The sequence below is a fragment of the Bos mutus genome, chromosome 20 (assembly GCF_027580195.1).
Source record: "Bos mutus isolate GX-2022 chromosome 20, NWIPB_WYAK_1.1, whole genome shotgun sequence".
NCBI classification, from domain to species: Eukaryota; Metazoa; Chordata; class Mammalia; order Artiodactyla; family Bovidae; genus Bos; species Bos mutus.
The window spans coordinates 39,124,059-39,138,151 of NC_091636.1; the positions used below are offsets into that span (position 1 = coordinate 39,124,059).

Sequence of the window (14,093 nt, forward strand, 5' to 3'; positions counted from 1 at the left end):
AAACTTTCACACAGTACGGTTGAAAAGTTGATTGCCTTATAGTTCAATATATATATATATATAGCTCTAAGATGTATAATATCCTGCCTAACTGTCCTTCAAGGAGTTTGTAATCAAATTGCTCTCTTCAATGCTAAAAGGTTATCTTTTTAAAGATGCTGACAATTTGATAGAAGAAAATTGGTATCTTTGCTGTTTTATACTATTTATTGATTATTGTAAAGTAAATACAAATTTTAGTTCTTATATTTAGGACAGTGATTCATTTTGAGTTAATGCTTATGTACAATATGAAAGTGTTTGACGTTTTGGGGGACACTTGGATACCAATTGTTCCAATACCATCTGTTGAAGAGACTATCACTTGCACCCTGAATTACTTTTGTACCTTTGTCAAAAATTAATTGGCCATTAATTAATTAAGTCTATTTCTGGGCTTTCCTTATGTTCCAATGATTCTGATTTCTGTCTGTCCCTTTACCAATACCACTCTATTGATGGAGTAAATCTTAAAATCAAGCAGTACGATTCTAACTGTATTATTTTTAAAAATTGTTTTAGCTTCTTAGTTTCTTTGCTTTTCTATATAAATTTTGCAGTCAGCTTATCTATATTTACAAAAGTTCCTGGGAATTCCCTGGTTGCCCAGTGGTTAGAACTCAGTGCTTTCACTGCTGAGGGCCCAGGTTCAATCCCTGGTAGGGGAATTAGATCTCACAAGCTGTTGAGCCCAGCCAAAAGAAAAAAAATCCACTGGAATTTTGATTGTAATTGAGTTAAATTCATAAACTGATTTGGGAAAACTTGACAGGCTTCCCTGATAGCTCAGTTAGTAAAGAATTTGCCTGCAATGCAGGAGACCCCGGTTCAATTCCTGGTTCGGGAAGATCTGCTAGAGAAGGGATAGGCTACCCACTCCAGTGTTCTTGGGCTTCCCTTGTAGCTTAGCCGGTAAAGAATCCGCCTGCAATGAGGGAGACCTGGGTTTGATCCCTGGGTTGGGAAGATCCCCTGTAGAAGGAAAAGGTACCCACTCCAGTATTCTGGCCTGGAGAATTCCATGGACTGTATAGTCCATGGGGTTGCAAAGAGTTGGACGTGACTGAGTGACTTTCACTTTGATGTCTTTACTACTATGAGTCTTCCAATCCAAGAACACAATGTGTCTCCATTTATTTAGGTCATCTGTCTTTGATCAGGATTTTGTAGTTTGCAGCACACAGATCCTGTGTATATTTTGCTAGATTTATACCTAAGTGTTTCATTTAGGAAGTGGGGTTCTTGTAAATGATATTTTTAAAAATTTTGGTTTCCAGTTGTACACTGCTAATATAGAAATGTGTGTTGATCTTATATCCTATGACCATGCTAAGCTTAAACTCACCTGCTGGTTCTAAGAGATTTGTAAATTCCTTGGAATTGTAAATGCGTTGGTCAGTCATGCTGTCGATGAATACAGACCATTTTATTTCTTCTAAGTTGTATGTCTTTTTCTTGCCTATTACACTGGCTAACACTTCCAGTACTACGTTGAATAAGAGTAGTGAGTGAACATCTTGTCCTTGTTTGTGATCTTAGACAAAAGCATACAATCTTACCAATGAACGTGATGTTGGCTGTAGGCCTTTTGTACAGGCCTTTGATCAGACTGAGGAAGTTCCCTTTCTATCATGAAAGGATAGTGAATTTTGTCACATGCTTTTTCTGTATCAATTGATAAGATTATGTGCTTTTTGTCTTCGGATTGTTGATATGGTCAGTCAGTTCAGTTCAGTTGTGTCCTACTCTTTGCGATCCCATGGACTGCAGCACTCCAGGCTTCCCTGTCCGTCACCAACTCCCGGAGCTTGCTCAAAACTGAGTTACTGATGCCATCCAACCATCTTATCCTCTGTTGTCCCCTTCTCCTCCTGCCTTCAATCTTTCCCAGCATCAGGGTCTTTCCCAATGAATCAATTCTCCACATCAGGTGGCCAAAGTACTGGAGCTTCAGCTTCAGCGTCAGTCCTTCCAGTGAATATTCAGGACTGATTTCTTTTAGGATTTAGTTGATATGGTAGAATACATTGATTCAGGTTTGAATACTGAACCAGCCTAACATTCTCAAAGGAAAAAAACCTCACTTGGTCATTGTGTATTATTCTTTTTTCTATATTGCTATACATGTTGTTGTTGTTGTTGTTGTTTTACATCTATGTGCATGAAAGGTATCGGTCTATTATTATTTTTGTTATTTTGGTTTTGTTTTTTCTTCTAATGTCTTTGTCTGATTTTGGTATCAGGGAGATGTTGGCCTCACAAAATGAGTTGGGCAGTATTCCTTCTTCCTTAACTTTCTGGAGAAGATTATATAGGATGGGTGCTATTTCTTCTTCAGATGTTAAGTAGAATTACCCAGTGAAATCATCTGCCCTTGGAGCTTTCTTTCTTAGAAAGTTAACTACAAACTCTTTAAAAAAAAAAAAAAAAAAACTAGGGCCTATCTTTGGATTATCTATTCATCTTGGTTGAGTTTTTTACTTTACTTATGGTTTTTCATGACAGGCACAAGTCTTAGATCTTTTTATAATTAAACTTAACGGTCTCTTCTTTTCAGGTGTATCTTTGCATGCTCAGAGAATTCTTCTTTTCTCCAATTTTTAATTTTAGTACATTTTATTCTAGTACTGAACTTTCTTCTGGCTAATTTATATTTTTAAGTTCTGATGTAAAAAATATTAATCCATCTGGAATTTAGAGGATGCTAGGAGTGGAAGATTTTCTTGAGTTAAAAATTAGTATGTAAGAAAAGAATAAGACAGTCTTGGAATCTCCCAACTCTATAATCATAGACTTTTTCTCATTAAAAACAAATTTTACATGTTCACAAACAGATTAAATTTCTTAATAACCATGAAGACTGTTTAAAAAAATCAAATATATACATAGAGCACAAATACTGTGAGTATACACAAGGATATTTTTAAAAGGAGAAAGATAATTAGTTAGAAAACACAGAATAAGAATCTTCAATGAACATTCAGGCTAAAGAAACCAATGTTCAAAATATCCAAATAACTTTGAAAACTTAAAAAAAAAAGTTTATGTAATAACATAGGGAAATACAAGAATAGAAAATAATATCATCCCCCCTCATCAGACACACATACACACACACACACACACTTTTTTTCTCTCTCTCATATATATAACTGGCAAATAATGTTCAACAAAATGGATTATTTTTATAAGTACATAAAAGATTATTTTTAAAAATATATTATTTTTAAAAGCACAGCATTTAAAAATATTTTAATTATATTTTTATAAATCTCAAATTCCTCCTGATAAACCACTGAATCCATTAGTGTCCACTAATTGGATCAAGCCAGGTGAGCATGGGACTGTCCTTCCTTACCAGTTCCTCCAAGTCTCTCTCAAAGCTACCCACAATGAAAAGGACGGCAATCCCTGAGAAGGACTACTGCTGAAGGATGGGTTCATAACTCAGCTTTCCTCTAGAACCCCCAGTACCTCACTTCTGAATAGAAGTCAAGAAAATTGTAGCTGCTACAAACATTCTAAGAGTCAAGGAGGTTGAGAGTGGAGGAGGATGAGGAGAGGAGCCAATGTTTCTCTTTTATCACTGGATTTCCTAATTAACTGATAGATCTCAGGACATGTTCATTGCATGTAGGATTCTCTACTCTTTATGCAGGTAAATTCTGGTGAGATTCTAAGGGAATAAAGGAAATAGAAATCAGATGATCTTACTGGTTTTGATGTTCCAGCTAATTTGGGGAGATATTATTGTGTCTAAATCCATGTGTAAATGACTCTACAAAATGGTATCTAGTCTTATCTTTCTATTACAGACATGAAAAGCTACTTATCATCTGTCCATATTGATAGATACACCTATTCCATTTGGCAGTGCGCATCCCTCCTATGAGAGGGAAATGGTAATATCTGCAAAATCACCTCTTATACCTACCCTTGTGTTGTACCTCTCCAGACATGGCATAAGCCTTGGCTAGTAATGCGCTCGCCTCTGCAGCTTGGGGGCTGACTTCTGTGTACAAAGAGACACAGATAGAATGGGCCTAGAATACAGAAAATCGTGAGAAGGATAAGTATCAAAATGGCAGTGTTTCACTGTGGATTTTATAGTAGCTCCCACAGAGGTGCTGGTTGATTGACAGCTGATATTTATTTAATCATGGAGTTACCTACCTGAGAGAGGAGTTTGAGTCCCAGATCTGCTACTTCCTCTCTGTGATTCTTGAGCAAGTAATTTTACCTTCATATGTAGAAAGAATATATACTTTCCATTGATTAGGGTTTGAAAGTGAAAGTTGCTCAGCTGTATCTGACTCTTTTCAACCCCATGGACTAATAGTCCATGGAATTCTCCAGTCCAGAATACTGGAGTGGGTAGCCTTTCCCTTCTCCAGGGGATCTTCCTAAGCCAGGGATTGAACCCAGGTCTCCGGAATTGCAGGCGGATTCTTTACCAGCTGAGTCACAAGAGAAGCCCTGATTAGGGTTTGGGAAAAGTTAAATGAGATGATGCATGCAAAGCTCTGGGCACAGCACCCTTCACATGGCAGGTTCTCAAAAAATTATTACTTTTTATTATGTTTCATCACAAAAGCAAAATTATAGCTTTAGCTCAACCTCTCAAAGGTTCAGTATCAAAAAAAAAAGGCTAGTAAAGCGTGAATCCTAGAGCCCAGCTGCCTGGGTTCCCATCTTAGTTCAGCCATTTACTATAACATAAGGCAAGTCACTATAATTTCTTTGAATATAAAACAGGGGTGACAAAAATTGTATTTGTCACAAACAGTTGTAAAGATTAAATGAATATGTATATAGTGTTTAGGTATCACTAAACATTATAAGCATTAGAGAAATACAGCTTTTATTATCTGAACTAAAATGGAAGGAGTAACACTTTGGAAAAAGAAAGAAAACAGGAAGTATCCAGTTCACTACCCACCAGCAAGAAAAGAGCCACCTGTACTTCATACTTCATAGGCCAAACACCATGAGGTATTTCAAGGAGCTCCAGACAGCACTCAAGACAACACTTTAGAGCTAAGACCCATTGCAGAGTTGTTATGAGTAGGGGCTGTGGGGTCAAATCTTCTGAGTTCAAATCCTTGCTCACCCACCTCCCCCCCCAACCTGTTAGCTATACAATTTCCAGTGAATTAGCTATAGTTCTTTGTGCTCCAGTTTCCTAATGCTTAAAATAAGATTAAAAAAATAAATAATGGTGCTTACTTCATATGCTTATTTCATGAAATAAATGAACTAATATAGCCTCATATGCACATGGTCAAAAGCATTCCATACATTTGAACTATTATTTTTGTTGTGGGTGGGAAACCCTGATTATGTACTGTTTTACTCATTCTAAACTGGACTGCTGCTTTAAGGGAGTCTCAGACACACCGGCCAGGTTTTCTCCGTAAGTAGTGGACTCCCTGTCTTTCGGGCAGCACTCCTAAACATCTCTCCATCGTGATGTCAATAACCTGGGCTTTCTGGATTGCAGGCAAACGCCTTTTCTTCAGCAGCAGACTGCTGTCATATGCACTGTTCGAGGGCAGTACACTTTTTTTTTGCAAAATAGGAAATCCAGTACTATGATCTGATCTCAGTCATGGGAGATACCTGAAGCCATAGGCACGGTTCTCTGTTGAGGAGAGAAAAGGTGAATTTAACCAGCAGTTTCGAGGAAAGTTTTAAGTAGCTGATACATAAAGTGCCCTACACTATTTAAATTATGATAGACTCACCATTCCTTTGTATGTCTCGTTTCGTTTTCCCCTCAGCATCTGTCAAATTAGTCACCTCCAAGCAAAACACCATCTTGGTGGTTTAACCTTAGATTGGAAATTCAACCAGCTAGACTAGTTTACAGGACAAATTAGAGCATTACACCAAAATATTATAAAATTTCATTTTAGAAGCCCTTTGCATTTGTTAAAGACGTGAACTCAGTTGCCCCTCTGGCTTTTTCCCTCAGCTCCCTCTTCCTGGCACAGACAGAGGTGAGGGAAGCCAGGAGGGGAAATGCTGTGTTAAATCAGGTCACACAGCAGACAGGCCCGCCATAAGCCTGTGTTCCTTGTCCAGAGTTTGAGGAAGGTCTCTTGTGTGGATCTGGAGGAAAATCAATCCCATCCCGTTCTTCCCTTCTGGGAACCAGGCCTGCGGCCAAACAAAGCCTCCTGGCCTGGACTTCAGCCAACCCACCTACCTGGTGCAAGTACTGGATGGCTTGCTCATGGTTCCTCCTCAGCTGCTCGATCTGAGCAATTTCCTGGTAAAGACTGACCAGATCTGACGTACTGTCACCCTTACTGGCAATAACATTGTCAACTGCCTTTTCAAAGTATACCAGCGCAAGGTTTAACCTGCAGTTGGCCAAGGAGGCTCTGGAAGAAAAGGGACAAGGGTGGAAAGTCAGAGCGCGGTGACTTGCTCTGCAGACACAGAAGGAACTTTCTAAGAACCAAACAATTTGCCTTCACAGGCTGATCATCTGTGTGGGTGGCTCAAAGTCCAGCCTTGCCGTAAACACACTCCTATTAGCCAGTATTTTACCCACCAGATTTCACTGACTACCATTTTATCAAACCCATTAATATATCACGATAGGCTAATTTTATAAAAAAGCATATGGAAAAAATGGTGTCCGGCCGTTCATAAGATGGGATAATTTATCCCATAACAAAGACTTGTTAAAATCAAAATAAAATTTGATTACCTCTGATTCCTTCTCTTTTAGGCTAAAGCAGGGGTTTTCCTTTGTTTTGTTTGATCTAGTTTATTCTTCCTCAGTTAAAAATAAGGCAGGATAGAGAAAACAATGTAAGTATCTCCCCACCAAAAGGGGGATGATTAAATAAATCATGGCACATCACACAATAAAATACTTCAGACATGAAAAAATTTTTAATGTGTTAAGTTCAAAAAACAGTTAGAAAACTGTACTTAAAATATGATCCTGATGTGTATACATGTAAAGCACTTAGAACAGTGTTGAGAAAGTAGTTATACTTTTGTAAACATTCCAACACTTAGAACAGTGTGTGTACAAAACAGGTCAACTGTGTGGAATGGATGAATGAAATATACACTCAAAGTTATTCTGAAAGAGGAACAAGGCTATCTTTCACATAAGCACAAAAATCTACGTCACTGCCCTGTGTGTCAGCAGGAGACAGTCACTGGACTCTAACTTTAGCCTGCAGACTTAAGAATTGTTTCTGATTCAACTCTGGACATTCCAACATCTCCCTGCCATTTCCCATTTGACTACTAGGTTCATACCTGTTTAGAGGAGGCAAGTATGACTCATGTATTTCATTTACTTACCATTCCATCGTCTACCCTACCATGCCAAGTGCTTACAGTTCTGGAAACAGACTGTTTTCAAGGATGTGAAGATATTTGAAAAATCTAGGGAACAGTAAACCTTTTATTATTCTTTTTCTCCTCTGATACTCTGATGGGCCCATTCTCATATCTAAATATTCTGATTCTCAGAGGATCCCTAACTGTAAAACAGCTAAGTCTCATTCTGGCTTGAACAAATTCCATGAACTTTGTTTCCATATGGAATACAACTTTCCTTAAAAATGCATGTGCTATGAATAACTCAAGGACCTCCAATATATTGTTCTCATTAAGTGTTTCTTCTTTATCATTTAAGTTGTTATATTTAATGACAAAGTGAAAGTGAAAGTTGCTCAGTCGTTTCTGACTGTTTGTGACCCCATGAACTATACAGTCCATGGAATTCTCCAGGCCAGAATACTGGAGTGAGTAGCCTTTCCCGTCTCCAGGGGATCTTCCCAACCCAGGGATTGAACCCAGGTCTCCTGCATTACAGGCAGATTCTTTACCAGCTGAGTCACAAGGGAAGCCCCAAAATACTGGAGTGGGTAGCCTATCCCTTCTCCAGGGGATCTTCCCAACCCAGGAATCGAACCAGGGTCTTCTGCATTGCAGATGGATTCTTTACCAACTGAACTATGAGGGAAGACCACTTAATGACAAAAGTAGGTGGCAATTCAGAAAAAATAAAAAAATGAAGTAATTTTAGAGTAAGTAGGAGAGGCGGCACAAGGAAGGGCTAAGAGTCTGTAAGTTCAGACCAAGTTCCAACCCAATACTTAAAGCTTATCTCCTTGGATGGTTTCTTTATCCTCAGCTCAGTCTCTTTGCCCTCTTTCTAATGAGATAAGTAATTGCACCAGCTATCTCAGGGGTGGCTATGAGGATTAAATGGGAAGGAGCACAGACAACTTAGAACATGGTGTATGCATTTGGTAAATATGAGCCTCTTTTACTATTATTTGAGTCTCTGGTTCTTTTGCTGTAAATATTTTTCTCCCCTTATATACCGAGTACAGGACAATCATGTAATTCCGGGCTTTAGTCATAAAAATGAATATCCATTGGAAGGACTGATGCTGAAGCTAAAGCTCCATTACTTTGGCTGCCTGATGTGAAGATTTGACTTCATTGGAAAAGACCCTGATGCTGGGAAAGACCGAAGGCAGGAGGAGAAGGGGGTGACAGAGGACGAGACGGTTGGATGGCATCCCCGATTTGATGGACATGAATTTGAGCAAACTCCAGGAGATAGTGAAGGACAGAGGAGCCTGGTGCTTTGCAGTCCATGGGCTGCAGAGTCGGACAAGGCTTAGTGACTGCACAAAAACAAAGTTATAAAAATCCAAGCTTCTCTAAGTCCAGATCTCACCTGCCCAAAGCGACTGTTAGATCTTTCTCTGAGACCTGTAATCCACAAGTGCCTCCCTTATAGGATTCTCTCAGCTCCTTCATGTTTCTCTCTGACTTCTGCAGGTTGAAATACGCCTCTCTGCCAGTGAAACAGTCAAGGAGAGTGCCAGGTACACAAACGCCCCCACTGACCAGGGCAGAGTTGGTAAGCAAACAAAAGGGGCCCTTGGGAAAACGTAACAGTATCTGGGAACACACACTTCCCTCTATTTTCATCTGAACGTGTTGTCGAGAAGGGAGGATTCTTCGGAAAAGGAACGGGGCCCTGGGTGTCTTGTGGTGTTGCAGGGGTCCAGGGCTAGGATGGGTGGCAAGCACTGGGAGTGAACGGAAACCGTGAATTACACGGGACTTCCTTGGAGGCATCTGCTGCGTGACAACAATTATTCATTTTTTCCCAAGTTGGTTTCTGTGAATGGCAAAAGAGAGGAACCAATTTTGCTGAAAGGGACTTTCTGGGTCATTTAGAAAGTCCAAGCAGAGCAGCTTTTTGGCGAGAGGCAAACAGCAGGAAAGAAAATCCCCTTAATTCCCAATATCCTTCCATTTCCCGCATTCTCAATAGCCCTCTGGCGAATGGCATAAAAGAGGAAGGAAATGTATCAGATTTTGCAAGCTGAGTATATCAGGACCAAAAATGTAGAGGGGGGATGTGTAGAGAGGAGCTCAAAGAGGGTTTATGATTATTCACGAACATGAAAGACCCCTTAGTTTTCAAAAGCAGAGATAGTACCCACAGGCTGTCAAAATCACAAGCTTTTGGAGGAGAGGCATTTTTAACCGTTCTCCCTTGAAATATGGAAAACTATTTCTTTGGTCTATTTTGCTTGGCCTTCGGCTTCATGGGCAGTGTTCTCAACAGCATTTTAGAAAAACTAAAACCATCAAGTGTACATTAAATCAGAGGTTTTTGGCTGTGTGTTACAAGTAACCTGGGGCTTTTAAAAAATCTCAGGGAACAGATGCACCCAGGGCCTACTAAATCAAACTCTCGGGGGTGGGACCCAAATAGCAATCATTCTTAAAGCTCCCCAGGGGACGAGGATGTGTAGCCTACTCTGACAGTGCTTCAAATTACCATCCATCCTCTGTCTTCCTACATGGCCACTGCCATCATCATCCACCTCCTTACTGCTAACATTGCCTGTCTTGAGGGCTCAACGAAGCTCAAGACAGGCTCCCAAAACTTTCAGGTGCCCAGGAGGTGTGTCCCCAGGGAGAACCCTCCTGGCTCAACTCAGAGCTCATGTGAATAGACACAGGAGGAACATTTATACTTTCTAAGACGGACTTTCCTAGTGGAGGCTCATGGAGGGCTCGGACGTCAGAATAGAGCTACGAGGCCTCGGTTCCACCTCCCACCCTGTGTGAGATGACTCATCTGGCGTGGATGGACCCCGGCCCTGATCCCCAGATCCCACTGGGAAGGAAAGGATATTGGTTCTGCAGGAGGCAGACCACTCCCAGAGTGTAGTAGAGCATGACCAGAGTCTCCAGAATTTGCTTTTCCTCCTTGTCTGAGGTTGTGGTTCCCTTCCAGGTCAGCAGGACATTCTTGGCGGACTCGGCATGTTTCTTGGCCTGAGCTGGAAGGCCTGGGGGAGTTGGAGGGTGAAGGGCAAGAAGGATAACATTAAGAAGGCACATTTCAGTCAAAGGCATTCCTGGGAGGGGCTAAGGTGGACAGTATGCTTGTCAGTATGGTCTTTAGTACTGGTTCCCCAAACTGCAGTGCATTAGAATCATCTGGAATGCTTGTAAAGAATAAGGTTCCTGGCCACCCCCTCCCTAGACCTGTTGAGTTGGGATCTCTAGAGGAAGGGGATCCAGGACTCTATATTTGAAATTACCTGCACAAGTGTTTCTTATGCAGCCATCCTGGCATTCATCAACAGACTCTATCTGGACATCACTGATGGAGTGATGGAGACAGTAAAGGAAGCTGAGGATCCCAGTCTCAATCTCTTGCTAATGCCATGTGACCTTTTCAACCCACAGAGCTTCTCCGATCCCCCACATGTGAAATGACAACAAAAATACAGCAGCTGCCCTTTTACCAACACATGGAGACAGTCCAGAAATGAACTGGGTTAATGCCACAGAATGCATGCTTTGAGCTTGCTGGAAAAGGGATTCTATAAAGACAGGGGCTTATGAATACAATTACTTCCATCTGGGGATTTTTTTTCAGTCCAAGATGAAGTTGTTGATACTAATTGGTCACACACACACACACACACACACACACACACAGAGGATCTAATTTCTAATACAGTGAGGCCCCTCTCTAGATAAAGAAGACAAAAGGGATGCCAACGCCCCACAAGACAGAACATGCGGCATGTTTCCCCTTGTTTTCTAACTAAAGACTGGTGTTCCTGAGCCACTTATTTGAACTGGAATTAGTCCAGTTAACAGAGGGAGACTTGGGAGTGTTCAGGTTACAGAACTATTTCCTCATCTTCCACACCAGCTCATGTCCAGTGATCTCTGATGGATAAGGGGAACCCTGGAGAAAAGAGAAAGGCCAGCAGAGAACACAGAAAGCTTTTTCTCTGCCCTCCTGAGGACCACCCATGGCTGGCACAGCTCTCCCCCCTGCAGACCTGAGATCTGGGAAACATTCACCCTGCCACAGAAGGAGGCCCGCTGTGCTTTTGACTTGCCCCTCCCACCCCAGCCCCCAGTTTGCTCTCTCTCTGGCCCATAAGGGGCTTCCCTGATAGCTCAGCTGGTAAAGAATCTGCCCGCAATGCAGGAGACCCCAGTTTGATTCCTGGGTCAGGAAGATCCCCTGGAGAAGGGATATGCTATCCACTCCAGTATTCTTAGGATTCCCTGGTGACTCAGATGGTAAAGGATCCGCCTGTAATGCAGGAGACCTGAGTTCTATCCCTGGGTCGGGAAGATTCCCCTGGAGGAGGACATGGCAACGCACTCCAATACTTGGAGAATCTTCCTTGGAGAATCTCCTTGGACAGAGGATCCTGGCAGGCTACAGTCCATGGTGTTGCAAAGAGTCAGACATGACTGAGTGACTAAGCACAGCACACAGCACTGGCCTTTGCAGCTGCTTTCACGGCACAGTGTAGTCGGTGGCATTAGAGATGATTAAAAGGACTTGCTTTTAAAGCCTAAAGCCCTCATATGTTCAAATGTGCAGGTCCTTCTTAATGAATTGCAACAATGAGAACACAGTTTCTCTGAAAGACCTACAAGTGACCCAGAAGCCAAGAAGTCTTTGTTAGAATACTCCGAAATGCCCTTTCTGTAGGTCTCAACAGAAGAGAAAAACAGACTCTGTAGCCAAAGAAAGGGCTACATCTCAAGTTACCAGATGACAGGGGTCCTCAAATTGCATGGAAAGCGCCTGTTACAGTGCAGAGTCCTGGGCCTCCAGTAGTTATGGTTCACAAGTTCTAAGGGGAGAACCAAGGGTTCAGATTTATAACAGCTATCTTAGGTGATACTGATATAGGCTGTCTGAGGACCACACTTGGAGCAACAGTGAGTTAGTAAAGTCTTTATGCAGGAAGTGGGACTCTTCTCCTGCCTAAAGAGTAGGTAGGTTCTAACTGATGGAGAAGAATGAGAAAGGGTTTCCACTAGGAGGAAACAGCCTGAGGCCATGAAGACAGAATGTGTGTGTGTGTGTGTGTGTGTGTGTGTGCGTGCGTATGCGTGCACACACGCACACATGTGCTGGAATATTAGGGAAGGCTGTGAGAAGACCAGTTTGACAAACTGCTAAGTCACTTCAGTCAAGTCCAACTCTGTGCGACCCCATAAACTGGGTTCCTTCTCCAATGCATGAAAGTGAAAGGTGTAAGTGAAGTCACTCAGTCATGTCCCATGGACTGCAGCCCATCAGGCTCCTCCATCCATGGGATTTTCCAGGCAAGAGTACTGGAGTGGGGTGTCATTGCCTTCTCTGAGTCTGACTAAAGGGAGGTTTAAATTCAAAGACAATAAAAAAAGTAAATAAATTGAAAGACAAGGAAGATATGAATCGGATGGGGAAAATGGAGTCTTAGATGCCAAGACGAGGAGGCTGGACTTGATCTGCAGGGTGACAGGGAGTCTTTACAGGTCCTGAGAAGGTAGCAGCAACAGAAAACTCTGCCAGGGAATCAGACCAAGACAACAGACTAGGAAACTGAGAGTCTTTTTATCAAATAGGTTACTTTCCATGACCAGCTGGGCCCTTGGGATTGTGTCAATAAGGAGAGCAGGAACCACATATAGATGCTTCCCTGGGTGTAGAGGAAGGAGAAAAGTGAAACTGGATGAGCCACTGAAAACCACTCCTGGATCAGCACAACACTGCTCCTGGGCTCCCAAATGAGAAACAGATCCTAAAGTCCTTCTGAGGCTTTGCAAGTCTCCCTCTCAGCCCCACACCCCAGGCCTGGGGGCCCAGCGCTACTTGTGAAATCCCCAAGAGGAACACTTCCTCTATACAAATCAGCTAGTTAATTATATAGTTTCTTGTCTCCCCCTTCATTGCATTGTGTTCCTTCTGATGAAAAAGCAGAGCTCTGACCAGTGGGCCTTAAGTAAATGAACTAAACAGCTCATTAAACTTTAAAGTTCAGCCCTAAAGAAAAAATGACTCCTTTACCCTTCCCAGAATGCACTTTGGTCTCCAAAGTGGGATGTGTATACCTTTCTGGGTATGAAAGATGCCATTAGGGTGTGTGGGAGGGGATAAAAACTTCTCTCTTTTTTAAAAAGTATTTGTTGTTTTCCATTTTAATCAATATTTATAATAGTACATAATATTTGATGCCATTGTACATAGTTTATAATAAATACATATTTATGGAAAGCGCACAAAACTTTTTTAGTGCTAAGGAAGCTAACTCTCAAGAGTTTAGAGACCACAACTTCAGACAAATGTTTTCTAAAGTTTCCAAGTATGAAAAAGTCCTTTTTTTGTTTAAAAATAAAAATCTCACTCTGGGACTTCCCTGGTGGTCTAGCAGTTAAGAATCCACCTTGCAATGCAGGGGATATAGGTTCAATCCCTGGTCAGGAAACTAAGACCACACAATGCAACTACTGGAGCCCAGCGCCATGACTAGAGAATGCTTGAACAACAGTGAAAGACCCTGCATGATGCAACAAAGATCCCATGTGCCAGGGCTAAGACACAATGCAGCCAAATAAATAAAATAAATTTTTAAACTGTCACTCTGTGATAATATTTTTATAACATTCCCTACATGAGAAAATTCAAGATGACAAAAAAATATGATGAATCAGACTCTAATGCTTTATAGTAATTACAA

At 41.5% G+C, this 14,093-nt stretch overlaps 1 protein-coding gene across 2 annotated transcripts in view; it reads right to left on the reverse strand.

The window, feature by feature from the left end:
- Window positions 1-14,093, reverse strand: part of TTC23L (tetratricopeptide repeat domain 23 like) — a 67,470-nt gene that overhangs the window by 37,209 nt on the left and 16,168 nt on the right. For both annotated transcript variants that reach the window (XM_070357665.1, XM_070357667.1), the window contains exons 5-8: window positions 10,241-10,397; window positions 8,762-8,887; window positions 6,248-6,425; window positions 3,974-4,082 (exon numbers count right to left, since the gene is read on the reverse strand). In XM_070357665.1, coding sequence (XP_070213766.1) covers window positions 3,974-4,082; window positions 6,248-6,425; window positions 8,762-8,887; window positions 10,241-10,397 — 570 coding nt within the window. The remainder of the gene's footprint in view (window positions 1-3,973; window positions 4,083-6,247; window positions 6,426-8,761; window positions 8,888-10,240; window positions 10,398-14,093) is intronic.